Source organism: Agrilus planipennis, unplaced genomic scaffold (assembly GCF_000699045.2).
Source record: "Agrilus planipennis isolate EAB-ADULT unplaced genomic scaffold, Apla_2.0 scaffold156, whole genome shotgun sequence".
Classification (NCBI taxonomy): Eukaryota; Metazoa; Arthropoda; class Insecta; order Coleoptera; family Buprestidae; genus Agrilus; species Agrilus planipennis.
The window spans coordinates 522,350-547,636 of NW_020438859.1; the positions used below are offsets into that span (position 1 = coordinate 522,350).

Sequence of the window (25,287 nt, forward strand, 5' to 3'; positions counted from 1 at the left end):
GACTGGTAACGTTCGACGTTGTGTCCTTGTTCACGAAAGTGCCATTGAAGGACACAATGAAATCATCAACAGCATGTTCCCCAATGACATATATGTACGTATCATTTGAGATTTGCCTAACGACAACATGTTTTTCCTTCATCGGCAACATCTTCGAACAAATAGAAACTGTGACAATGGGTAATCCGTTATGCCCTGTGGTTGCTAACCTATTCACGGAAAATTTCGGAGAAGGGGCGTTGGAATCTGCTCCCTACAAACCAAAACTGTGGCTACGATATGTGGACGACACATTTGTAATTTGGAATCACAGGGATGCAAAACCACAAGAATTTCTGAAATATCTACACTCGCTACATCCAAACATTACATTCACAACGTAAACAGAGGAAAACAATGTACTACCATTCCTGAATGTAAGCGTCACCAGGCGAGAAAACAGGCTTGGACATTCCGCATACCGAAAGGCCACGCATACCAGCCGATACCTACACAAGACCTCAAACTACCGTCCGTGTCAGACGATAGGTACCATTAAAACCTTACGCGAACGCGCCAGACGGATCTGCGAATTAGATAATCCGAGTGAAGAACTCAACCATTTAAAATCTACACTACAAACGATAACAATTAAATAAATAAAAAAATCAACAGATGAAAATCCCAAGAAAAAAGCGTTCCTGTCGTTCATCACTGGCCTTACTGACAAGATCAGCCGTTTCCTTGCACGACATGACATAAGAACAGTTTTTAAACCAAGCAGAAAATTCAACAGCACTTAAGATCACCTAAGGACAAAGAGGCAACACAGAGAGCAACATCAGGAGTGTACCGTGTTACAATCGAAAAAACGTAGAAACGTAAAGACAACTTCAATAAGACTGAAGAATCTCTGAAGATTAGTCGAACGTGGGCACCAGTAATTATCAAGACTAATAGACAAAAGCTAAACACAACGACACCTATGCAGACTTCGACCTATCATCCTAGGAAGAAGAACTCCTGAACATGTCGCCCATGCGTGTCGACGGAACTTTGAGAGCAAAAAACTCCGAAGGATTGCCAAAAAGCCCGAAAACCGACAATACTATTATATACATTTATTTCGTGAGTGACTTTCCTCTTTCATTTTTCGTATCGTTTTCGGGTCCAGTGAAATGCGTTGGTGGGTATGGAAGGATTAGTGTTAATAGGAAGAAGATTAGTATCCGCAGATACACCAGGTCAATCTCAAAGGTACTTTTAGCGCCCTTGAAACGCCACAAACAGTTTGGATGCCTCGTTCCCCCATTGGGTGTTTTTAATTCTTATTAATTGAACCTTTTCTCTTAGCATTCACTTCAGTGGTATGAAAAGACATTTTGAGGCCCGCAGAACAGTTGATGAGTTTGCGGGGGTGGTGGGGGGCCCTCAACCAACCAGGAGGAGTTAGGGATGTTGGTGCGGTGGAATATTTCACTACTCTGAACTTTTGTTCATAATTGCGTCGTGTTTTTTTAAGGCTTTTAAAATGTAAAGCTATCAAGAGAACCATCGATTTGTAAGTCCCGTGTATGCCATTACCACTACCGTCGCAGGAGTGTCTCCACCAGTTGGGAGGATGATCAGGTTTACTTCAATGAACGGCAAGAATTATGAGAAAGGTAATACTACCTTCTTCATTCACCGGCGCGCGTTCCTAATTCTTTCTAATTGCATCCTCTTCTTCCAGAATCGAACGTGGAATTTTGAGAGAACGTGTTGAGGCCCGCAAAACAGTTGATAAGTTTGCGGGGGTGGTGGGGGGTTCTCAACCAACCAGGAGGAGTTAGGGATGTAGGTACGGTGGAATATTTCGCTGCTTTGAACTTTTGTTGATAATTGCGTCGTGTTTGTCAGGGCTCTAAAATGTAAAGTTATCAAGAGAACCGTTGATTTATGAGTCCCATGTGCGCCATTACCACTAGCGTCCCAGGAGTGTCTCCAGCAGATTGGAAGATGATCAGGTTTATTTCAGTGAATAGGAAGAATTATGAGAAAGGTAAGACTACTTTCTTCATCCACCGCCGGGTGTTCTTAATTCCTTCCAATTGCAACTTCTTGTTCCAGAATCGAACGTGGAATTTTGAGAGAACGTGTTGAGGCCCGCAAAACAGTTGATGAGTTTGCGGGGGTGGTGGAGGGTCNAAACATTGTTCAACCCCCACCCACCCTCTTAGGAATAAATCTCTATAAATTAATTTATTTCCTGTTTGTTAATTAGTATAGTTTTTGTTACTCCTGAAGATACGTATCGAGGTTTTAATAAAGTTTTAAGTGAAAGTCCCAAGTTTTTTGATTTAATTTTTAATTTTTAACTTCAATTCAATTGCCATAATTAAATGTTAATTGTAGGTACTATTTTCCAAATTTACTATTTATTTTTTTCTTTTGCGCTCGAGTACCTACCTACAGGTAGCCAGCCAGGTAATAAGCGTTCGTCCAATGGGCATGTAGGAGTGATTACTAATTTTTAATTTAGGTACTTGATTTCTATGATGATGAATAAAAAAGAAACACTTTTATGGATTTTACTCTAACGTGTATTTCGGCTGTAATGATATCATCAAAGAGTTAATATTCTCAACTGGAGTTATTAGCACTTTGACGATGGATATTTTAGAGTGAAATCTAAAAAATAATTTAGTGAAACATATAAACCAAGCAAGCAAGGTTTCTTTTTTATTCATCGTATTCATTCATAGTATTAAAAAGCGATCGTCTTCGGCTTACCACAATTTCGACTATTACATAATGTCGTTCTCGTCCAACACGAATTACGCCACTGTTGCCACCACATTTACAATGCTTAACGGCACACAGGATTTCTTTTCATATTCCATTCTCAATTTACATTTTGTCGTTTTAATGTTTTTTTTCAATTACGAAATTTCATTTATTTTACTGCTGCACATCTAAAATCTTAGTTCTTTCAAAGCAAATATACATGTCACAAATTAGAAATACATAACTTTCGAATTTTATCACTGGGTGCCTACATAAATTTCGTTAAGCTTAAAATCAAGGAGTGGGAATATAAGTATGTTGGTAATGAAGTAAGTACGTACTACCACCCTATCAGTGGGTGGGGTATCAATAATATATTATATGTTTTACCTTTTACTAATCTTGTATCTTCGATTCTGTTTCAGCATGACCGGTAAGTGAAGTACTTTACATCCAACCAAATATCTTTTTAAACGATGATACTAACAATTTTACCTATTTTCTTTTTCAGGTTTCCGTGGGTCAATCTTTCTCTTCTCGCTTGGGAAGAGAAAGAAGAACATCGATCGATTAAAACAACCAAACATGATCACACATATCGTTAACATCGCGATCGAAGTGTATCCGTCACGTTATTGTTTAGTTGGGGTGTTCGTTGTTTGATGAAAACATTTATTCTCCATCCTCTTGAAAACCATAAATATCTCCTTTTAATATTGTCGTGGTTCTGTTGTCTCGACTTCGTTATCTCCACTCTTCTTCGTTAGAAAATCATAATGATAGGTATCAGTCTTGGAGGCAACAGTCTGCTCACTTCAATACAAACTTGGCGGAGGGTCAATTTTTTGCGGTATTTGCGATCCATCCCAATGGGACTTTTAGCGCAATGACAAGTGAAACCCACTATATACGATTATTTCATTAGTGGCTTTCCCTTTCCATTTTTCGTGTCGTTTTCGGATCGAGTGAAATGCGGATTGGTGTTAGTGTTAATAGGAAGAAGATTAGTGTCCGCAGAGACACCAGGTCAATAAACAGAATGGGTAAAATGTGCCTTCGGGCATGTACAGGTACACGTTTGAGAGTATGTTTTAGGAACAGGAAGCAAATAGAATAGATCCGTGATCCGAATTGTACAATTACAGTTTACATAGATGATCGGGACGAGGAGGATAAAAAAATAGCACGTCGAAGATAAATTCCTACCTATTATGCATGTTGGCGTTTTGATTTTGGTGTTGGTGCTAATAGGAAGAAGGCTAGTGTCCGCAGAGACACCAGGTCTATAAGCACCAGAAGTAATGTGCCTTTGTGCATGTACAAGGACATGTTTGAAAGTATGTTTTAGGAACCAGAAGCAAATAGAAACATGGAGCTGTACGATTATGATTTCCAACATTGTTGGAATCGTTGTTTACTCTAATTTAATTTGTGTCTTTAGTTTTAATTTCTTTTCAGTCCCTGAACGAGGTAACCCTGTTACCGAATAGTCCTTCGGACGCTAATCATCATATGTTGGCGTTAGGGTTTGAGCTGTTTAAAGTATTTCAGAAACATGGTACATAGGTATATGGTTTATATTTGGTGATAAAGTAAAAAGTAAAAAAACATGGTACCTACTACGCAAGTTGAGGACTGCAAGGGTATTATGGAATTGCGGGGGTGATGGAGGGTCATAGCCAACAACGGGCAGTTCCTACCGGAGCATGGAATATTTTATTGTTTGTTCGTCATAATTTCATTTTCTTTGTTAGGGTCCGAAATGTCGAAATAATCGACAAATAAACCGTTCAAAAGATTACAGGGATGTTAGAGAGGACATCAACAAACCAAAACCGGTTGGTTTACAGCCGGTGGGACGCCTTAAGCCGTTTGGTTGCTTGCTTCACCCACTGGGTGTTTTTAATTCTTTTTAACTAACCTTTTGTCTAAGCATCCATTTCACAGGTACGAAAGACATGTTGAGGCCCGCAAAACAGTTGATGAGTTTGCGGGGGTGGTGGAGGGTCTCAACGCACTAGGAGGAGTTGGTGATTTAGGTACGGTGGAATATTTCACTATTCTGAACTTTTGTTCATAATTGCGTCGTGTTTGTCAGGGTTCTAAAATGTAAAGTTATCAAGAAAACCATTGATCTATAAGTTCCACGTATACCACCACCACTACCGTCCCAGAAGTGTCTCCAGCAGTTTGGAAGATGACCAGGTTTATGTCGATGAGTAGGAAGGGACGAGGAATGATGAGAAAGACAAGACTACCTTTTCACCTACCGGCGGGTGTTCTAAATTCCTTCTAATTGCAACCTTTTGTTCCAGAATCGAACGTGGAGGTATGAGAGAATATGTTGAGGGGTTGTAAAGGATAAGAAAAATAGAACGTTGAAGATAAATTTCTATCTATTATGTTTGTTAGAATAATAGGAGGAAGATTGGTGTGTGTCCGTGAAGATACAAGGTCAAACCTAATGGGACTTCTAGCGCAATGACAAGTGAAACCTATTATTATTAAATTATTTCGTTAGTGGATTTCCCTTTTTATTTTTCGTGTCGTTTCCGGATCGGGTGAATGCGTTGGTGGGTGTGGAGGTGTTAGTGTTAATAGGAGGAATATTAGTCTTCGCAGAGATACCAGGTCAATCAATCCCAACGGGGAGGATGTGGCGTCCGACCGTTTAGTTGTTCCAATATAGACAGACCCATACGAGTATGGGACACGGTACGCGTCTGACGTTGCTAGTGGATCCTGTTTGTCCTTAGGTGATCTTAAGTGTTGTTGAATTTTCCTGCTTGGTTTGAAAATTGTTCTTATGTTATGTCGTACAAGGAGACGGCTGATCATGTCAGTAAGACCTAAGATGAACGGCAGGAAGGCTTTTTTCTTGGGATTTTCATCTGTTGATGTTTATTCCTTGCTCTTATTTCTCGTTTTGTGTAATCATTCGCTTGTAGTGNTATTAATTGTCTACTAAGACCGTTTGAGTGGTTTCGTACAAAAACTAAACGATAAAAGTAACTTTTACACATTTTAAACGTTAAACAAAAAATTGTTTATATTTCTACATAAATACACTTTGTTCTTTTGTGCATCAAATAGTGTACACCCTGTACATCATCCAATACACAATAGAACAAACATTATCCATTTCTATGTTGAAACATTTACAATTAATTGCTAAACGTTTTAAATTGTCTTAAAATAATTTTTTATTAATTACTAAGTATTTGGATTATTTGACTTTGCTCTTAATTTAAAACCAATCAAGTCGCTCGAAAAGCATTTAATAAATAAATTAATTTTCATTTACTTCAAATGTTTCTAAATTGTAAAACATTAGCTGCGAAACAAAATATGCGTTCGTCAATTTTTACTTAAAAAGCAGCCATACATATAACTAAGACGGCTTAGAACTACGCAGTCTCGGTTTCTGCCTGTAGTTGGCAGCAGCCATTTTTCGCTCAACAATGACCGAGATGCGTGGTCTCTGCTTATCTTAGGTAAGAAATTAAAGTTTCTTGATTAAAAATTTCTGCTGGAACTAATACAATTGTCGAAATCTTATAACTAAATATAGCAGAATACGATGTGCGTATTAGTTTTTGCGGCCATTGATTATTTTTCTTGGTATTTTGATAGTACCTCCTCAATGTAACAATGCGCTATTTCTGTACTGCTTTTTTTGATAAAAAATACGATTACTTCGTATGATTCGGCCGAAATTGTTAAATAATCGATGTTTTACGATAATTTAACGGGAATTAAGACGTTTTTGTATTTTTTGCAAAAAAAGTTTTATTTAGTACCAAGAATCATAGAAACTGCGGGTGTTGAAATTACTGGTGCAACCTGCAGCATGCAGTTGGCACTTCCTAACGTGTGCGCCATTACAATATTACGATTCCGCGAAGTGTCTTATTTAGTAAGAAAGAAATTAGTTTTTTCATTAAAAATTTTTGCTGGAACTAATGCAATTGTCGAAATCTTATAATTAAATATAGCAGAATACGATGTGCGTATTAGTTTTTGCGGCCATTAATTATTTTTCTTGGTATTTTGTTAGTACCACCTCAAGTTAACAAAGAACTATTTTTTAATTGTTCTTTTAAAAAAATACGATAATTCCGTATGATTCGGCGGAATTCATTAAACAATCGACTGTTTACGATAATATGAGCCGAATTAAATCATTTTCGTACTTTTTTGCAGAAAATGGCTTTTCGAAAAAACTAGAAAATTGATAGCTGTTTGGGGCCCTTTTTTGCTATTACTAAATTGTTCTATTACACTGGCTGAACCATTTTAATAACATTGGAGTGATCTTTGCAAACCTGTGTGATTTTTTTGGAGAAGAAAAGCTTTTCGACCAGCATGGGCAGGTTCGACTTGAATTGAAAGGTAGGATTGCTTTGAACTTAATTAATTGGTTGTTTTTTGGAATAAAAAAATTGAATTGCTTATTGAAATGTTTCTGATAGTCACTTGTTTTATGATACTTTCATTTGTTTATTTTTTATCTTAAAACAAATGAATAATCATAACTGCATTAAATAAAATGCGAAGGAAGCGAAACCTTCATTAATTAAACTTAGCAAGTTATTATCAATTTAGAAAGCCTCTTGCTTTTCTAAATTGATTTTAATTCATTGGTTTACCACAAGTACAACTGTTGGCCTTTTTTGCTATCGGTTTGCAATCATCTTAATCGGGGGGTTGTTTCGAGCAGTTAGTGCTCTGGATGTTTGCCATCTGGAAAAGAGAACACAGATTTAGCGCTCTTCGTATGTGCATTGATTTTAATAATAATAATAATTTGCTGCTGTTATTTTGATTATTTTATCAAGAACATAACAGAGCAAATTGTGTTTTTTTTCCCTTTGATCATTCCATTATGGAAAATTAACGACTGGAGTTAATGTGACACAAACTGCTTTACTTTTTAAATTGAAATGTAATAATTAGCACTAATTTTTTCCATGATGTCTGGCCAGGCCTTATTTTTTACAGGATTGATTACTACAAGGGAATTTAATGTGTGTTTTTAAAATTAGTGGACCTGCAATAAATTTCACACCTTCTATTAATAACATAAATAATTTAAATTTTAATCCAATGCTATAAGTATCTATTTAGGTAAACTTAATGGTAGGGAATTTCAACATTAAATTACCTAATAACAAAATAAAACCTGTGATAAACATTGGCTTTTATCTATGCATATCATTCATAATCGAATGCGACACACACTTACCTTAAAAAAAAAGCCACATTCGAACATCACTTGTTTTTAAAATCTCTCCACAGCGTCCATGGCCCACATTCCCAGATGGTTCCAGTCGTGGTGTGTAGACAAATTCCATCCATTATTAACTAAAATTGTATTATTATTAACTTTATGGGGAACACACAATAGAACAACGCCCACATTCCTCAAGAACATTTTTAATACTAGAAATCAGTTTTTAGGCAAAGTAAATCAAATGAATATACTTACAAAAGCTGTGAAAACTGATTTTCGAACATTTGACATTGTATTTGGTACTTACAAACATTTCGTGACGTAACACACGACATTATACACTTCAGCACGTACACAAACTACCATGACTCACTCCATCGATTTCCCCTTTCTAAGGTGGTGTGTCATCCACGATCTACAGTAATGTAGGGGCCTGTTTTGGGGATACAGCTGAATCAACGCCATCTGACGTGGTTGGTCACCTGCAGGTTGCGCGATCTTCCTCGCAGCTTGAATCAAGTGACACTAGTAATACATAGGGGCCACTGGCTTCACTTAAGATACAGGGTGTTCAAAATCACGTGCAGGTTCCACTACATTTTCAAACATACAGAACTTAATTACCTATTTATCGAAAATAGTTGTAAAGACGTATATATGTTTCTAATATATGTATTATTGAAGGGTTTCTTTGTCTTTGTTTCCTAGAATTCGTTTATTCATTTCAGAGCTGCAGTTGCATCTATTCTTGAAGATCAGCAAGAAGATAATCCAATGACGGAGTTGTTATGCATTCGAATCATAAGTGCACCTACTTGAATGTTGTTATATTCGTGAAGATTTGGTATGTGATAGTAACAGCGATAGAATAGTTTGCTCGATGGATTTCCACTCCACCCAGTCTCTGGCACCTTCCTACCCATCAACGACGTTTCATCACGGAGAGGATGAGGATCGTGGACATCCGACGCTGGATAGATTAAGGTTTCGGTGAACCCTAGTAAGGTCTAGCCGACGCCTAAAAGTAAGTCACTAATGAATATTGTTTCAAATAGACCCGAGTGCAAGTTTTTATATTTCCATTTGTATTTGTATTTTTTGATTTTTATTACTTTGGGGCTAATTTGATTTTTGCACCCAATAAGGTGGCTTACAAACGGTAAGTTAGCGTATTATTGGGCTCCTCTGGTGGTCCATTGCCATATTATCCAATTGAGTCGCTCCGCGTGCTAGGGACCGACGTGTGCAGGCACGGCGCCTGTATTACGTCAAACTTTGATTCTTAATACTTGGATTACTTATGTGATTATTAGTTGCTGCCTTAGGTCCTTTACGCCGTATTATTATCTACAAGACATACCTACCTACCGTATTTATTGTTGCTTTTTAGGGATGTGACGTTAGGACACGGAGAACATTTAAAATTGTGATTACCTTATTTCAATGCATACCTACATACATGGTGTTTTGTCCACGCTGTCTTTTCGGGGTTTGGTTCCACGTACACCTACATATACCATAAATAATATTATTTACACTTTTATTTTATGTGTATGTTTACTTGTCACTCATTGGGTCTATTTGATATTTTTTCAGCTAGTGTATTTACAATAGTGTAGTGAGGAAGGAGGAAGACAGCGAAAAGTGTTGCGCGTCAAGGTATAGTGCATTACCTATACCTTCTTCTGGCATAACAGTGGCGGCGGCTCGCGAATCGGTTTAAGGTTGGCGCCAATTCCAATTTATTTAAATTCATTAAATTTTTAATGTTGCCAGTAAATTGTTCGTTTTTAATAACTCATTTGATATTTTGTGAAATTTTAATTTGAAATTAAGGGGAAAATGAATAACGTCTCATCTACCGCATAAATATAGGTGAAAATTTTTCGAAAGGAAAAAATCGTATTATTCATCTTCTCCTTAATTTAGTAAATTTTTAAAACTTCAATTCAGGGTATCTGCCGTTATCACTTGGTGAAACATGATTGAAAATTAAAAATTAAGTCAAAAAAGGAGTAACAAAAACCATACTAATTAACAAACAGTAAATAAATTAATTTATATATTAGACCCAAACATTGTTCAACCCCCACCCACCCTCTTAGGAATAAATCTCTATAAATTAATTTATTTCCTGTTTGTTAATTAGTATAGTTTTTGTTACTCCTGAAGATACGTATCGAGGTTTTAATAAAGTTTTAAGTGAAAGTCCCAAGTTTTTTGATTTAATTTTTAATTTTTAACTTCAATTCAATTGCCATAATTAAATGTTAATTGTACTATTTTCCAAATTTACTGTTTATTTTTTGCGTTCGAGTAGGTAGCTAGGTAATAAAATAAGCGTTCGTCCAATGGGCATGTAGGAGTGATTACTAATTTTTAATTTAGGTATGTACTTAATTTCTATAATGAATAAAAAAGAAACACTTTTATGGATTTTACTCTAACGTGCATTTCGGCTGTAATGATATCATCAAAGAGTTAATATTCTCAACTGGAGTTATTAGCACTTTGACGATGGCATTATAGCCGAAGGATATTTTAGAGTGAAATCTAAAAAATAAATTAGTGAAACATATTATAAATCAAGCAAGGTTTCTTTTTCATTCATCGTAGTATTAAAAAGCGATCGGTTTACCACAATTTCGACTATTACATAATGTCGTTCTCGTCCAACACGAATTACGCCACTGTTGCCACATTTACACACACACACAAACTTAACTTTTTTAACTTAACAAGGTTTCTTTTCATATTCCATTCTCAATTTACATTTTGTCGTTTTAATGTTTTTTTTCAATTACAAAATTTCATTTATTTTACTGCTGCACATCTAAAATCTTAGTTCTTTCAAAGCAAATATACATGTCACAAATTAGAAATACATAACTTTCGAATTTTATCACTGGGTGCCTACATAAATTTCGTTAAGCTTAAAATCAAGGAGTGGGAATATAAGTATGTTGGTAATGAAGTAAGTACGTACTACCACCCTATCAGTGGGTGGGGTATCAATAATATATTATATGTTTTACCTTTTACTAATCTTGTATCTTCGATTCTGTTTCAGCATGACCGGTAAGTGAAGTACTTTACATCCAACCAAATATCTTTTTAAACGATGATACTAACAATTTTACCTATTTTCTTTTTCAGGTTTCCGTGGGTCAATCTTTCTCTTCTCGCTTGGGAAGAGAAAGAAGAACATCGATCGATTAAAACAACCAAACATGATCACACATATCGTTAACATCGCGATCGAAGTGTATCCGTCACGTTATTGTTTAGTTGGGGTGTTCGTTGTTTGATGAAAACATTTATTCTCCATCCTCTTGAAAACCATAAATATCTCCTTTTAATATTGTCGTGGTTCTGTTGTCTCGACTTCGTTATCTCCACTCTTCTTCGTTAGAAAATCATAATGATAGGTATCAGTCTTGGAGGCAACAGTCTGCTCACTTCAATACAAACTTGGCGGAGGGTCAATTTTTTGCGGTATTTGCGATCCATCCCAATGGGACTTTTAGCGCAATGACAAGTGAAACCCACTATATACGATTATTTCATTAGTGGCTTTCCCTTTCCATTTTTCGTGTCGTTTTCGGATCGAGTGAAATGCGGATTGGTGTTAGTGTTAATAGGAAGAAGATTAGTGTCCGCAGAGACACCAGGTCAATAAACAGAATGGGTAAAATGTGCCTTCGGGCATGTACAGGTACACGTTTGAGAGTATGTTTTAGGAACAGGAAGCAAATAGAATAGATCCGTGATCCGAATTGTACAATTACAGTTTAGATGATCGGGACGAGGAGGATAAAAAAATAGCACGTCGAAGATAAATTCCTACCTATTATGCATGTTGGCGTTTTGATTTTGGTGTTGGTGCTAATAGGAAGAAGGCTAGTGTCCGCAGAGACACCAGGTCTATAAGCACCAGAAGTAATGTGCCTTTGTGCATGTACAAGGACATGTTTGAAAGTATGTTTTAGGAACCAGAAGCAAATAGAAACATGGAGCTGTACGATTATGATTTCCAACATTGTTGGAATCGTTGTTTACTCTAATTTAATTTGTGTCTTTAGTTTTAATTTCTTTTCAGTCCCTGAACGAGGTAACCCTGTTACNAAATTTCGGAGAAGGGGCGTTGGAATCTGCTCCCTACAAACCAAAACTGTGGCTACGATATGTGGACGACACATTTGTAATTTGGAATCACAGGGATGCAAAACCACAAGAATTTCTGAAATATCTACACTCGCTACATCCAAACATTACATTCACAACGTAAACAGAGGAAAACAATGTACTACCATTCCTGAATGTAAGCGTCACCAGGCGAGAAAACAGGCTTGGACATTCCGCATACCGAAAGGCCACGCATACCAGCCGATACCTACACAAGACCTCAAACTACCGTCCGTGTCAGACGATAGGTACCATTAAAACCTTACGCGAACGCGCCAGACGGATCTGCGAATTAGATAATCCGAGTGAAGAACTCAACCATTTAAAATCTACACTACAAACGATAACAATTAAATAAATAAAAAAATCAACAGATGAAAATCCCAAGAAAAAAGCGTTCCTGTCGTTCATCACTGGCCTTACTGACAAGATCAGCCGTTTCCTTGCACGACATGACATAAGAACAGTTTTTAAACCAAGCAGAAAATTCAACAGCACTTAAGATCACCTAAGGACAAAGAGGCAACACAGAGAGCAACATCAGGAGTGTACCGTGTTACAATCGAAAAAACGTAGAAACGTAAAGACAACTTCAATAAGACTGAAGAATCTCTGAAGATTAGTCGAACGTGGGCACCAGTAATTATCAAGACTAATAGACAAAAGCTAAACACAACGACACCTATGCAGACTTCGACCTATCATCCTAGGAAGAAGAACTCCTGAACATGTCGCCCATGCGTGTCGACGGAACTTTGAGAGCAAAAAACTCCGAAGGATTGCCAAAAAGCCAGAAAACTAACAATACGATTATTTACAATTATTTCGTGAGTGGCTTTCCCCTTTCATTTTTCGTATCGTTTTCGGATCAAGGAAGATGCGTTGGTTTTCATGAAGATTTTAGTGTTAATAGGAAGAAGATTCGTTTCCGCAGATTCGCCTTCGGGAATATACACGTACGCGTTTGAGAGTATGCGTTGGGAACGGGAAGCAAGGAAATACTTGGAGTTGTACGATTACAGTTTAGATGTTAGGGACGAGGAGGATGAAAAATAGCACATTGAAGAAAGAATATTCACTGTCTAGAACTGTTGGTCGCAATTGTATTTTTTTCATAAAGGTCTCAAAGTGTCCCAGAGTAATCGGCCAATGAACCGTTCAAAAGATTGCAAGGGTGTTAGAAAGGACTTGAACAAATCACAATTCGTTGGTAAACAAATCCCAAGTATGGCGCTACCAGATTGTATTACCGCCCTTGGAACGCCACAAGCAGTTTGGATGCCTGCAACCAGCATTGGGTGTTTTTTAATTGACCTTTTCTCTTAGCATCCACTTCACTGGTATGAAAAGACATGTTGAGGCCCGCAAAACAGTTGATGAGTTTGCGGGTGTGGTGGGGGGTTCTAAACCAACCAGGAGGTGTTAGGGATGTAGGTACGGTGGAATATATCGCTACTTTGAACTTTTGTTGATAATTGCGTAGTGTTTGTCAGGGTTCTAAAGTGTAAAGTTTTCAAGAGAACCATTGATTTATGAGTCCCATGTGCGCCATTACCACTAGCGTCCCAGGAGTGTCTCCACCGGTTTGGAAGATGATCAGATTTATTTCAATGAATGGGAAGAATTATGAGAAAGGTAAGACTGACTATCTTCTTCATCTACCGGCGGGTGTTCTTAATTCTTTCTAATTGCATCCTCTTCTTCCAGAATCGAACGTGGAATTATGAGAGAGTGTGTTGAGGCCCGCAAAACAGTTGATGAGTTTGCGGGGGTGGTGGGGGGTTCTCAACCAACCAGGAGGTGTTAGGGATGGAGGTACGGTGGAATATTTAGCTACTTTAAACTTTTGTTGATAATTGCGTCGTTTTTGTCAGGGTTCTAAAATGTAAAGTTTTCAAGAAAACCATTGATTTGTAAGTCCCATGTATGCCATTGCCACTACCATCCCAGGAGTGTCTCACTAGTTTGGAGGATGATCAGGTTTACTTCAAGAATGGCAAGAATTATAAGAAAGGTAAGACTATCGTACTCATGCGGAAAAGACCTATTCTGTAAACCTGTAAAGTACCTATCTATTTGTATTTGGGATGGCGTATTTCGAGATTGGCCATTGGCTACGACGGTTAATTGGAATAATCATTACAATGTCTGGGTTACAACAACCTTTTTTACGGCTACTACTATAGGCTACTACCGACTACCGTAGATAAGACTTCAACTTTAACTTGCAGCATGTAGGTGGCAGCATTTGTTGTTATCTATGGATGTAGACAGTATAGGTTATTTGTGCATTCCTGCCTTGGTTAATTTGTAAATTATTTCCATTTTATTTTCTTTAAGCTAAGAAGAGATTGCATGTGTTCAAAATGTTGGTCCTTTTTGAAACCCCGGCCGGTTACGCTATATTTAAGGTATATGTGCAATATATTGTAGATAAACTAGATTAACCTTACTTTTTCCATGCCTAGCTTCTTAATGAAAACAAACTTAAACAAACGGATAACTTATATTTGGAATTCGAAACGCCAGAAGCTGCTAGTAAGATGTAAGATTCGCTGTTTAGCATAAACAAGCCAGACTATTTCATAGTTTTATTTTTTAGTGTAAAATTGAAGCATTTTGAAAAGTTCACTGACACTACTGAAGCTCTTGCTGCAACCACAGCCGCTGTGGAAGGAAAACTGTCTAAAAGCCTCAAGAAGGTACTGAAAAAATATGTTGACAAAGACATACAAGATCAGCTATTAGTAGCAGACGCAAAATTAGGAAGTGCAATAAAGGACAAACTTAATTTGCAATGCATATCCAACACAGCTGTTCAGGAGTTAATGCGGTGCATTCGTTGCCAATTGGACAGTCTTCTGGCAGGACTTCCCAAAAAAGAAATGACAGCTATGGCATTAGGATTGGCACATTCCTTATCAAGATATAAACTAAAATTCTCCCCTGACAAAATAGACACAATGATCATCCAGGCAGTAAGTTTGTTAGATGATTTAGACAAAGAACTCAACAATTACATGATGAGATGTAGAGAATGGTATGGGTGGCATTTTCCTGAGTTGGGAAAAATAATTACTGATAACATTGCTTTTGTCAAAACTGTAAAAATTATTGGAACAAGGGAGCATGCAGCAGAATCAGATCTGTCAGATATTCTTCCTGAAGAACTTGAAGAGAAAGTAAAGGAAGCAGCAGAAATTTCAATGGGTACTGAAATATCAGAAGAGGATATAATCAACATTCAACATTTGTGTGATCAAGTCATAGAAATATCTAATTATCGGACCCAACTATATGATTATTTGAAAACACGGATGATGGCCATGGCTCCAAATGTAACTGTATTAGTAGGAGACCTAGTGGGAGCAAGACTTATTGCCCACGCTGGTTCTTTAATGAATTTGGCCAAATATCCAGCATCTACTATACAGATCTTAGGTTCAGAAAAAGCTCTCTTTAGAGCTTTGAAAACTAAAAAGGATACTCCAAAGTATGGCCTAATTTATCATGCACAGTTGATAGGTCAAGCAAGTGTTAAAAATAAAGGAAAAGTATCGCGAATGTTAGCAGCCAAAACAGCCCTAGGTGCTCGCGTTGACGCTTTAGGGGAGGACGCATCTTTTATTTTAGGGGCTGAGCACAAGGCCAAGTTAGAAGCTAGACTTCGAATACTGGAAGAAGGAAATTTGAAGAGGATAAGTGGAACTGGAAAGGCCAAAGCAAAGTTTGAAAAATACCATGCAGTCAGGTAAGACAAAAATAAAGTTAATGCCTAGTTAAAACTATATTATTTAGTATATTATAATTACAGTGAGATAAAGCAATACCCTGCTGCTGCAGATTCAACACTTCCACCTAGTAAAAGAAAGAGATCAGTTTCAGAAGACAACAAGTCATTAAAAGAAGAAAAAGTTGATGTTAAAGAGGAAGATGGTGAAGCATCATTCTCAACACCAAAGCAAAAGAAGAAGAAATCCAAAAAAGATCACACAAAAGAAGATACACAAGAAGAAATAAGCGTAAAGACCGAAGATGAAGAAACGATGGCAGAGCCATCGGTTTCTGAAGGAGGTAAGTTTTTATTAAATTATGATAATTTGTTTATTGAATGTTAACTTTGCTGTTTAAGGTTCTTTAAAGAAAAAGAAAAAGAAGAAACAGCAACAAGAAGCTGAAGAAAGTATACAAGTAAAAGAAGAAATTGAAGATGAGGCGGCAGAAGACACCCCGCAAAAGAAAAAGAAGAAGAAGAAGATTGAAGGGCAATTTTCAGTAGTTGAAACAACTACTCCTAGTTCTGAAAAGAAAAAGAAAAAGAAAAGGGCTGCAACAAGCACCGAGTAATAAATACGTGGAAGACAGAGTAGGGCACTAAATACACAATATATCAAAAAGAAATTACTTATATTTTTTTCATTTTTCCAGCATAACATGTGAAGCTTCGATGGGAGCACTTAAACTATGTAACATCTCTGATTTTAAGTATCTCCTTTAAAAAAATATTTTAATTCAATCATATGTATAAAAGTAAAACAGAGTTAATTTCAGTGTAATTGGTTACACTTTTTAATTATATTGTAGAAGTGCCACTCTGCATCTATAAAAATAAGTAAATTTTTGTCAATGTTTATTTTTTTGTTTTACTCATCCTTTAGTTATTTGCTTTGTCATTTTCAGGATTTTGTAGACCAAGAATTATAAAAAGAAATACCTCATGTGGAAAGTATGTGAAAAATCACCATCCTCAACCTTATCCTCGAAATATGCAGTTTGAAATGCTTTATGGACTTCTTCATCTTAAAGGTAATGAAAGAAAAGAAGTGTCACATCCAAACAGGTGCTCAACCAAATCAGACATTTTTCATTTGGTAGTACATGTAACAGTGGCCTTCGCAGGATTAATGCAGCACTGTTTTTAGGGGACTAAGTTATCATTTAAGGAACTTTGTTATGTGGCACTTCTGCATACATCGTATAATTCTATTGCTCAAAATTAAAATCATGGAACTTTAACTTTTAATAGGTAATTATAAATGGAGTAGTCGAATGCGTTCAAATTTTGATCATTGGCTACGATTTCATTGAAATGCAGAAACTGCTACTTTTGTCGTTTTCATTCGCTAATATCTTTCAAACCGCCTAATGGGCTCTGTTTAAATTTTACAAAACCCTAGTCTTTAACAAGTTACATCGGTAGCTTTTATGGCATTTTAAATGATACAATGATAATAGAAGAAGTTACAAAGATTTATTATGAAAAAATTAAAAGCTGGAATATAATTTAAAACAAAATATCTAAAATATTTAATAACCATTGTGTGATTCACTCATAACACTGGTATGTAATTGGCTTTACAATACACTGCAAAAAAGATAACGGTTAACAAAAAATTCTAATAATGAAAATGTAAGTACTATCATCACACCTATAAATTCTGACACAGGATCATTTTCACCATCGCCCCTCATTGTGCCTGTGATTTCATCGTTTTCTACCATGGGCATGAACAAATTCACAAATTCAGAACTGTATGGAGGTCCAACTGCTTCTAATACCTAACAAAAAACATACTTATCAATTAAACCTACCCATGTATATATTTTAATTTACCTCAGTAACAAAATATCTAATAAGTGATATATCTGTATCGCCTTTCTGCCAACATTGTTTAATATATTTAACAACAGGAACTACACAACCTGCACAAAGAAGATTGACCATTCGGTCAAGAACCATTTTTCTCATTTCCAACTGGAAATATAACAAGTTTGTAAGATACAAAGTAATTTTTTAAAGACTGAGTATACCTGAACCAAAATTTCCAACTCATCCTGCTTAGATTCAAACAATCTTATAAGCAAATCAAGTACTTGATTGTGAAGTAAAGGATGTAAGTTCACAACCTCATCCAACATAGCCATATGTAAAGGACAGTGTTCAGTTGAAAGTTTAAAGTAACTTGGCTCCGTCACTGTACACTCAACCCACCTAACAATCCCAACAGATACCACAGGGTACCTAAAACAAACAATGTTGAATATCCTCCAAAGAGGAATACTAAAACATACTTTAGACATTGATATATTGTCACCAACTCTGCCATTAATTCTGAACTTCCTTTATTGACATTACAAATATTATGCACAGTTTCAATTGCATTAATTGTGCCCTTGAGTTCGTCTTTATTCCAAGTTCTCTTTTGCCCCTTCTTTACCTGAGTTTCACATACACATGCAGCACATGCCAACAAGTAAATGTATTTTGGTTTATGTTCAGGATTCAGTTTCACTCCTGATTTAAACAGTGAATCCACTAAAAGTTCTAAAGCATAACAAGTTCAGTGTTATAAAACAATATAATTCAACAATGGAAGGTCAAGGAGTCTATTATTAACCACCATTAGATTGAGTTTATATTTCCCTTACCTAAAAATTGTGGCGTTCTAATAAGATCTATTGGAGGAGGGTCAGGAGATGAGTAATTTCTAAAGAGAACAGTTATATCTGCAGGATTTAATGTATTCCTTGACAACATTGATGTCAATGCTTGGCAAGCTTGAGGATGAGCTGAGGCCCCATTTAAGGCCATCGTTATTGGCGTAATATCGTGACCACTAGAAGCAGTTGTAATTAATTTTTCCATTTACTATTATTAAAAATACTGCTCACTTTTTTTGTGCACACTTGGTTATTTCCTGAGACAACCTTCTCATACTGCTCCCACCTTTAGCTTCCCTTGCAAGAACCTGCATTATAATCTGACTATAAACATATGTATGTTGACCATGACAAACCATTTTCTGAAAGCACCATTCATTAGGGAGTAACTTCACAGAATCAGATAAAATGATTAATACTTACTGCACATTCTCTGCTTGTAGTTTGCCATTCTTCTGGATTATTAAGAAATCCAGTGATAGAGGTTTTAAGAACTCTAGAGAAAACTTCAAGCTGTTGAGCTGCTGTTGATATACTAGTAATCTCCCCTTGGAACCCTGCATCAGATATTAGCTATAAAAAGTGGTGCAATGTTAGATCAAAATAATAGCTTTGTTTTCCTAAGAAATGAACCTTTATTGTAAAGTTTAACATTAAACAGTCTGGATATTCTTCTGCTAATCGGTAAATAAGAGACCTCCATGTGGGATGTTCTATTAACTCTGTTAACCATGCTGGAGTTTCACCCTCTTCAGTAAATATAGTATCTGCTTTTTTCGGATCGAATGTTTTAAGAATCATATCTTTCAAGTGATTTTCTACCATTGCCTGTACATCTTGAACTTTCACTCCTACAAAATATATGAAGAATATCTTAGCAGGAAAAGCAGATCAAATTTACCTCCGATAATCAGCCACTCTGCAATAAGATTAGCCATTTGCGCAACAGCTGTGTAATTGTGGGATAACTGCTCAATTACTTGAACTGGACTGCCCCCTGACTGAAAATAACTATACACATTTTGAGTACATCAAACTATAGCTTTTTTTCTACTAACCGCTTAAGTTGTGAAAATATACCGGGCTCCATGATGTAATCTGGTGTGGAAAACTTCTCTGCACATTCTGCAAGAACTTGCTCTGGATTTTCAGCATTATCGTCCAATCCCTCAGACTATAAAAAATAAAAATTAAGCAAAAATAAACCAAAAATTTGACTGTAACATACTTCGTCGTCCATATGATGGTCAGTATCCCAAACTTTTTCGTCATAATCATCATCCATCATTTACTTTTTGAAAAACACTAAATTTAAATAAATATTAATTTATATCACAACAAATACATAACCTTGTCCGCTTCGCCTAACCTTAAATAATTTTAGTTTGTCTATGGTCTTAACCTCTAATAGAACCATCGAAAATAAAAAGCAAATGAAGTATTAATTATATTACTAAAAATACGTACAATAGAAAAGTTGTTTAATTGTTGAAATTTGTATTAAGTTCTTCAATAGCTAATAAAAACAATTTAATGTTCATTTTAACTTGAACAGCCAATTTTCTATAATGTTCCATTTCCCTTTCTATCACTTTAATTCTAATGTCTGCATATTTACTAGCTTCGTTATAGTCCATTGGTAAATAACACTCACACCCTATATTAACAAACACAACATTTTCTTCTTCGATTCGTCCATGAGCAAACACGCTACACCCCATATCAACAGCAATATCATATTCCTTTTCTTCATTTTGTTGAAGTTTTAGTCCTTGAATCAAGCTTTTAAGATCAGCCCAATGGGAATAATTTTCGTATTTTTTCTCTAAAATTTCCTCTATTTCAGCAAGATCTCTTTTTAATTTCTTCTCTATAAAATTTTCATATTCTTCAATTTTATTTTTGTTCAATTTCTCAGCCATTACTACTGCACAGGAAACACATTTATGAAAGGCAGTGGATAGGTACCCCCAACCGTGTAAGGTAGATTATTATAGGCAGATGATACTTTTGACAACTTCGGAATTTCGTAAAGCCAGCATGATTTAATTCCGTCATGCATATCGGCCATATATCGGTACCATTGGGTACCATAGTTTAAATGCGACGCTGTTGATGGTTCAATAGCATCCCCTCAGTCGTTTGACGGATATACATAAGATCATAATATTACGGTTGGAGAAGGAAACAACACAAGTATTGTCTTCTCCTACCGCAATCTTATGATCGTAAGCTGTCCATCAAACCAGTGATAGCATGCTATTGAACCAATCTGATTCACGATGCCAAGATCCATATTTTAATTCCGTCGATAAGTACTTCTGGACATCACGGTTGAAATATGGCGCTCTTATCTTATTGATTCAATAGCATCCCGTCACTGGTTTGACGGATATGCTAAGGATCACAAGGCTGAGATAGAAGAATTCAACACTCATTTCGTCGTCTCCTACCAATGAGGAGATGCCATCAAATCAAGAGGCGCCGCATTTCAACTGAGGTGAAGAGATGCATGACGAACTGTACCGTATACACTACACGATCACGGTTTTGAGACCTCACACATATTGTATTTAAATAGTTATCACAAATAATATTAACTAAATAATGTGTTTTATACAGAAATGTAACAAGTTTCAATGGAATTATTTTAAAAATCCCACATCAAAATGTGGAGGAGCAGATTGAAGTGTTTCCATAAGAGCAATATTAAGCTGATTAGCAACCTCAACTCCTAAACCTAAACTATCCATTAATGTTGTAGGATGTAACGATCCTGCACTGCCTTGTAGAACAGTTGTAATATTCCCCTGAGATACAGCAACAACTAGAGCAGCTGAAGAGCATTTTTCCTCAGCAGCACTAGGATCCACAACACAATATTCGCCTATTTTGCACACAGTTACCTAGAAATATTTTTTTAAAATATGTCCTATTAGTCAAGTACTACATACAAACCATTACAGGGGCACCTGACACATCGAGAGGAACACAATCGTTTAATCTTTCAGAAACATTTAGTTCGACATTTTTTCCATCAATACCAACAGACTTAACACCAGGAACACGTGTATTCCATAGAGCAGCTTTAACAGCCAATGACACAGCATCATACAAATTTCCACCACACTCTAATAACTAATAGTATTTATAATAATATTATCTTCATATGTTTCGATAAATGTTAATGACTTACAAGAATATCAACTAGCAATTTCCAACATTTCTGACCCTTCATAATGCACAACTTTTTCAAGTCAAACGCTTTTGATGACCTATAAGCATCTGACAAACTATTTGATATACCAGTAGCCAAATCTTCACCTCCTCTTCCTTCAAAATCAGGAGTTGCATTGGCAGAACTATTACAATGTATTAATTAGTATGAAATTAAAAATTAACTTATGCATACAAACCAGTCGACAAAAAAGTCCAGTTTTCCCTGAGAAGGTTTTTCAGGGTAAGGGGTGTCAACCTCAATTTTTACAGCTACTAATACGTCTGTATTAGCTAATCTTAGCCTGGCCGAACCAAAAGCATGCGAAATAATACCAATTTCAACCTCCATTGGTCTATAATCTTCTCTTTCTCGTCCATCTATTCTAAAATTCTCCTACACAAAACAAAAGTAAACTTCAACTGTTCAGTTAAAGAAGTACTACTTACCTCAACACCGTGTAATATAAACGTTTTTTCTGCCTCACAAAGACTCATTATAAATTATTTACTATATAAAAATCATTTATTATATGGGTTAAAAACCTAGGTTATGTTAATTAAAAAATTAGGTTATAGACGGTTACAGATTGTAGATCAAATATAGGTCTATGATTTTAAGTCGTATCCATAGATGAGATTATAATGTATCGAGAGCATTGAAGTAATATATATCTCTAATCTATGGTCGTATCTATGGGTCGTATGGGTCATCATCATAGATAATTGATCAACAAAGGTCATCATGAAGAGATTTACATTTCGTGGATATTAGATAAATATAGTCGGTAGACTAATTATTTATTAATAATAATGTTTTAATTAAAGACGACAATTTAAACTACAAATATTTATCAGCAAATTACATAAATCTATACACAACTACAACAACCAATAAAATCAGATGCGTATATTTAGATTTTAGAGCGGTACTTCCCCCATATCCATATCCGGGTACATATAGGATACCTGAAGAGCCTGAACCAGAGCCGTAAATTTCCTTACCGGATCCTGAATTACACAAAGTAGTGGTACAGGCCATGTGGTATATTTTGAAGTCGTCATATTTGATAAGTTTATTTATGTATTGGGGTTTGTCGGCGCAACTCCTGTACATTGACGTAACTTTGCCCTATAATATTTTAAAATGAAAAATGGAACATATGTGATCATTATTTCCTTTAAAATAATAGCCAGCTTACCGCTTGTTCTACTCGTATAGAATAACAATATCGTTTGTCGCAAACCAAAACACCATTATTAACTAATGAAGGTTCTTTAACACAATTTTCATCCACATTTCCAGCATCCCACCCACATGAATAACATTCTAATGCTAAAATTTAGTCTTAATTAAAATTAAGGGTCGTCAATTTTATTAAGTTGATAATGTTCTCATCCACATTACACAATATTTTTTCCAATTTGCGTTTTAACTAACTTTTTAAAAAGGGAACTATGTATCTTACCCAGTGAATTGTTAAGCAGTGTTGTTAAAAAACTGAAAATGAGAATAATACCCTTCATTATCAGTGCAAAACACAATAAATACTCTTTATTAATGACATTATTATGTGTGATAAGCTTTCGAAAAAGAAACCACTGTGGATTTTTGATTATAAAATTGATAAATCGATAACGGATTTTAAATCCGTAGGCACGCTAAAACATTCTAATCTTATCACATATGAAGAGATAAATAGGTAGTTTATTAGTTTCTATATGGTGTATGTAATACCTATATTTAAAAAACAATAATGAGATTTTAAACATCAAGTCCTAAAAAAACAATTATTTTACAAAAATGTAAAATTTTCAACTCGCTATATCTCACGTTCAACGTTAAATATAAACTATACGTGCTTATCATAAAAAAAAATGTACAACTAATCCTATGAAAATTTGAAACGAGAATTTTTCAATAATCCTTTAATTTATAACGAAACTTAGTACGGTAATAAAATGCTTTTAAGTGCTTTTTTGACTTTGCTTTTATGCCAAAAGGCCGTATTGGGTAACGAACTAAAATATATTATTATTGTAATAATTTACGTAATAATATCGTTTTATAGCGTTAAAATGCTATAGATGCATTTATGCGGTCAATTACAACGATTGGGACATATCTTGCCTCCCTAACCATTTCGACGAACTATTTGAACAAGACAATTTAGTAGAATGTCACCCTGGAGAACGATGTTCCATTTTGAGAATCGAAAATTATGTAAGTAATAAATGTAAGCACATGAGAATTAAGGACATAATTCTCTAGTACCTACATTCGGGAATAGAATCTTTCTGGAACAAGCCCAACGTTTAGCGTCAAAAAATCGTGCCGTGGATGGGAAGACAAATAAGCGATAAAAGGCGAAATAAGAAGAACAAAGAAGCAAATCCGTGGGCAATATATATTGGCGAGTTAATAATTAATTAATAGTAGTGATGCTAATTGAAGATAAAATTGAAAATAAGTCAGTTGGAGTGCGAAAGGTGTTTTATAATGTCACTTAGTGCCAGAAGGGGAATTCGAACTCACACCTACAAAGTGAACTGCGAAAATGTCGCATAATAAGATTCTTTTCACGCTCTTTCTCTAATTAATCTGCAATTACATCGCTATTATTAATTAATCCTTTGATCCCTACTCCATTGTCTACTGGATCCCCTCTTCGCTCTTCTAAGTCCGCCTCCTGACGTTTCGAACTAGAATTACTTTCCTGACCTCAAGGCACTTATAGGGGCTGGACTTGTTCTAGAAACATTCGATTCCAGAATGTAAGTTCCACAGAATTCTGGCATTTTTCTTATAGTAGCATAATATCGATAACCTACTGTAGGTCACCCTTGACGCATCTTCGTGTATGGTGGGTTGCCTGTACGGGACAATATTTATAACAGACATTTTTATTAAAATTGGTTTAATGAATAAAAAATTAATTTAAGACAAAATAATATTTTCTTCCTAAACTAATATTACTTCTACTTTAATGTTTTGAAGTTAAACAAGAACCATTTAACTGGCCTAAATATTCTTTTACAATTAAAAATTATGTAAAAGAGAATGTTCATCTTTTATGAACTGTCGTCTACCTTTTCTTTTTTTAGAAAGATACCTATGCTAATCGACCTCTGGTGTTTGCCAGAGGTTGTTGGAGTAATTCTATGTTAGAAAATGTAGAATTCAGTACTAGTTCCAAAGGTATTAATTATTATCAGCACAGCTGTCTCACAGATAAATGCAATATTGGAAATGGGTATGAAACAGCAGAATCCCACAATGCTGAGGAAATTGAATGGACTTATGGGGGAGGGAAGTCATTAATAAAGCCTCATAGTGTCCTACTGGAAATTGTAGTACTTGTTTTAATCAACTACAAAGTATTTGCATGTTAACGAATTGTTTGTGAAGCAAAGTCCTTTTAATAATAAAAAATGATTTATTTTAAACATTACTCTTACAATTACAT

The 25,287-nt window shown here is 35.6% G+C and overlaps 6 protein-coding genes and 2 long non-coding RNA genes across 10 annotated transcripts; 4 read left to right on the forward strand and 4 right to left on the reverse strand.

The window, feature by feature from the left end:
* Positions 1 to 560: 560 nt before the first annotated feature.
* On the forward strand, positions 561 to 2,163 carry LOC112905470. Its single transcript, XR_003231833.1, has 4 exons — positions 561 to 1,643; positions 1,712 to 1,819; positions 1,879 to 2,020; positions 2,089 to 2,163. It is a non-coding gene; the product is annotated as an uncharacterized LOC112905470 (long non-coding RNA).
* A 22-nt stretch (positions 2,164 to 2,185) lies between these two features.
* On the forward strand, positions 2,186 to 14,171 carry LOC108741072. 3 transcript variants are annotated; one of them, XR_003231823.1, is made up of 6 exons: positions 2,186 to 4,784; positions 4,844 to 5,074; positions 13,284 to 13,597; positions 13,647 to 13,798; positions 13,871 to 13,978; positions 14,038 to 14,171. It is a non-coding gene; the product is annotated as an uncharacterized LOC108741072 (long non-coding RNA). The 3 variants fall into 3 exon arrangements; XR_001938454.2 differs by lacking the exons at positions 2,186 to 4,784; positions 4,844 to 5,074 and having other exon boundaries at positions 12,444 to 13,597; XR_001938455.2 differs by lacking the exons at positions 2,186 to 4,784; positions 4,844 to 5,074 and having other exon boundaries at positions 12,444 to 13,597; positions 13,657 to 13,798.
* Positions 14,172 to 14,529: 358 nt separating this feature from the next.
* On the forward strand, positions 14,530 to 16,796 carry LOC108741053 (nucleolar protein 58). Its single transcript, XM_018475664.1, has 6 exons — positions 14,530 to 14,574; positions 14,632 to 14,708; positions 14,766 to 15,914; positions 15,978 to 16,237; positions 16,296 to 16,529; positions 16,592 to 16,796. The coding sequence occupies exons 1-5, from the start codon at positions 14,530 to 14,532 to the stop codon at positions 16,508 to 16,510; spliced, it is 1,746 nt and encodes a 581-aa protein (XP_018331166.1). The 3' UTR covers positions 16,511 to 16,529; positions 16,592 to 16,796.
* Positions 16,797 to 16,893: 97 nt separating this feature from the next.
* On the reverse strand, positions 16,894 to 20,063 carry LOC108741054 (negative elongation factor D). The gene is made up of 12 exons (XM_018475666.1): positions 19,833 to 20,063; positions 19,663 to 19,778; positions 19,506 to 19,615; positions 19,238 to 19,455; positions 19,028 to 19,177; positions 18,836 to 18,966; positions 18,593 to 18,780; positions 18,236 to 18,488; positions 17,975 to 18,185; positions 17,778 to 17,918; positions 17,593 to 17,722; positions 16,894 to 17,528 (listed from the first exon to the last, which is right to left on the reverse strand). Exons 1-12 carry the CDS (start codon positions 19,890 to 19,892, stop codon positions 17,494 to 17,496), a joined length of 1,743 nt encoding a protein of 580 aa, XP_018331168.1. The 5' UTR covers positions 19,893 to 20,063; the 3' UTR covers positions 16,894 to 17,493.
* On the reverse strand, positions 19,833 to 21,057 carry LOC108741056 (protein UXT homolog). The gene is made up of 2 exons (XM_018475668.1): positions 20,072 to 21,057; positions 19,833 to 19,909 (listed from the first exon to the last, which is right to left on the reverse strand). The coding sequence occupies exon 1, from the start codon at positions 20,524 to 20,526 to the stop codon at positions 20,086 to 20,088; it is 441 nt and encodes a 146-aa protein (XP_018331170.1). The 5' UTR covers positions 20,527 to 21,057; the 3' UTR covers positions 19,833 to 19,909; positions 20,072 to 20,085.
* A 94-nt stretch (positions 21,058 to 21,151) lies between these two features.
* Positions 21,152 to 22,401, reverse strand: LOC108741055 (exosome complex component RRP42). Its single transcript, XM_018475667.2, has 5 exons — positions 22,271 to 22,401; positions 22,021 to 22,217; positions 21,801 to 21,966; positions 21,563 to 21,742; positions 21,152 to 21,510 (listed from the first exon to the last, which is right to left on the reverse strand). Exons 1-5 carry the CDS (start codon positions 22,316 to 22,318, stop codon positions 21,250 to 21,252), a joined length of 852 nt encoding a protein of 283 aa, XP_018331169.1. The 5' UTR covers positions 22,319 to 22,401; the 3' UTR covers positions 21,152 to 21,249.
* Positions 22,402 to 22,655: 254 nt separating this feature from the next.
* On the reverse strand, positions 22,656 to 23,425 carry LOC108741037. Its single transcript, XM_018475624.2, has 3 exons — positions 23,290 to 23,425; positions 23,023 to 23,156; positions 22,656 to 22,952 (listed from the first exon to the last, which is right to left on the reverse strand). Exons 1-3 carry the CDS (start codon positions 23,345 to 23,347, stop codon positions 22,683 to 22,685), a joined length of 462 nt encoding a protein of 153 aa, XP_018331126.1. The 5' UTR covers positions 23,348 to 23,425; the 3' UTR covers positions 22,656 to 22,682.
* A 128-nt stretch (positions 23,426 to 23,553) lies between these two features.
* LOC108741036 lies at positions 23,554 to 25,267 on the forward strand. The gene is made up of 3 exons (XM_018475623.1): positions 23,554 to 23,834; positions 23,893 to 24,044; positions 24,926 to 25,267. Exons 1-3 carry the CDS (start codon positions 23,783 to 23,785, stop codon positions 25,211 to 25,213), a joined length of 492 nt encoding a protein of 163 aa, XP_018331125.1. The 5' UTR covers positions 23,554 to 23,782; the 3' UTR covers positions 25,214 to 25,267.
* The last annotated feature ends 20 nt before the right edge of the window (positions 25,268 to 25,287 follow it).

Excerpts from the sequence above, each read along its gene's own strand:
- LOC108741053 (XM_018475664.1), top strand. The coding sequence starts at position 14,530 with ATGTTGGTCCTTTTTGAAACCCCGGCCGGTTACGCTATATTTAAG. Across the intron at positions 14,575-14,631 it reads CCGGTTACGCTATATTTAAG|CTTCTTAATGAAAACAAACT; the intron begins GTATATGTGCAA and ends TTCCATGCCTAG. Across the intron at positions 15,915-15,977 it reads GAAAAATACCATGCAGTCAG|TGAGATAAAGCAATACCCTG; the intron begins GTAAGACAAAAA and ends TTATAATTACAG.
- LOC108741054 (XM_018475666.1), bottom strand. The coding sequence starts at position 19,892 with ATGATGGATGATGATTATGACGAAAAAGTTTGGGATACTGACCATCAT. Across the intron at positions 19,616-19,662 it reads ATATTTTCACAACTTAAGCG|TTATTTTCAGTCAGGGGGCA; the intron begins GTTAGTAGAAAA and ends AAATGTGTATAG. Across the intron at positions 18,186-18,235 it reads ACAATATATCAATGTCTAAA|GTACCCTGTGGTATCTGTTG; the intron begins GTATGTTTTAGT and ends TGTTTGTTTTAG.
- LOC108741056 (XM_018475668.1), bottom strand. The coding sequence starts at position 20,526 with ATGGCTGAGAAATTGAACAAAAATAAAATTGAAGAATATGAAAATTTT.
- LOC108741055 (XM_018475667.2), bottom strand. The coding sequence starts at position 22,318 with ATGAGTCTTTGTGAGGCAGAAAAAACGTTTATATTACACGGTGTTGAG. Across the intron at positions 21,967-22,020 it reads CTGGACTTTTTTGTCGACTG|TTCTGCCAATGCAACTCCTG; the intron begins GTTTGTATGCAT and ends ACATTGTAATAG. Across the intron at positions 21,511-21,562 it reads TGTCAGGTGCCCCTGTAATG|GTAACTGTGTGCAAAATAGG; the intron begins GTTTGTATGTAG and ends AAATATTTCTAG.
- LOC108741037 (XM_018475624.2), bottom strand. The coding sequence starts at position 23,347 with ATGAAGGGTATTATTCTCATTTTCAGTTTTTTAACAACACTGCTTAAC. Across the intron at positions 23,157-23,289 it reads ACTGCTTAACAATTCACTGG|CATTAGAATGTTATTCATGT; the intron begins GTAAGATACATA and ends ACTAAATTTTAG. Across the intron at positions 22,953-23,022 it reads CTATACGAGTAGAACAAGCG|GGCAAAGTTACGTCAATGTA; the intron begins GTAAGCTGGCTA and ends AAAATATTATAG.
- LOC108741036 (XM_018475623.1), top strand. The coding sequence starts at position 23,783 with ATGCTTTTAAGTGCTTTTTTGACTTTGCTTTTATGCCAAAAGGCCGTA. Across the intron at positions 23,835-23,892 it reads ATGCCAAAAGGCCGTATTGG|CGTTAAAATGCTATAGATGC; the intron begins GTAACGAACTAA and ends ATCGTTTTATAG. Across the intron at positions 24,045-24,925 it reads TTTTGAGAATCGAAAATTAT|AAAGATACCTATGCTAATCG; the intron begins GTAAGTAATAAA and ends TTCTTTTTTTAG.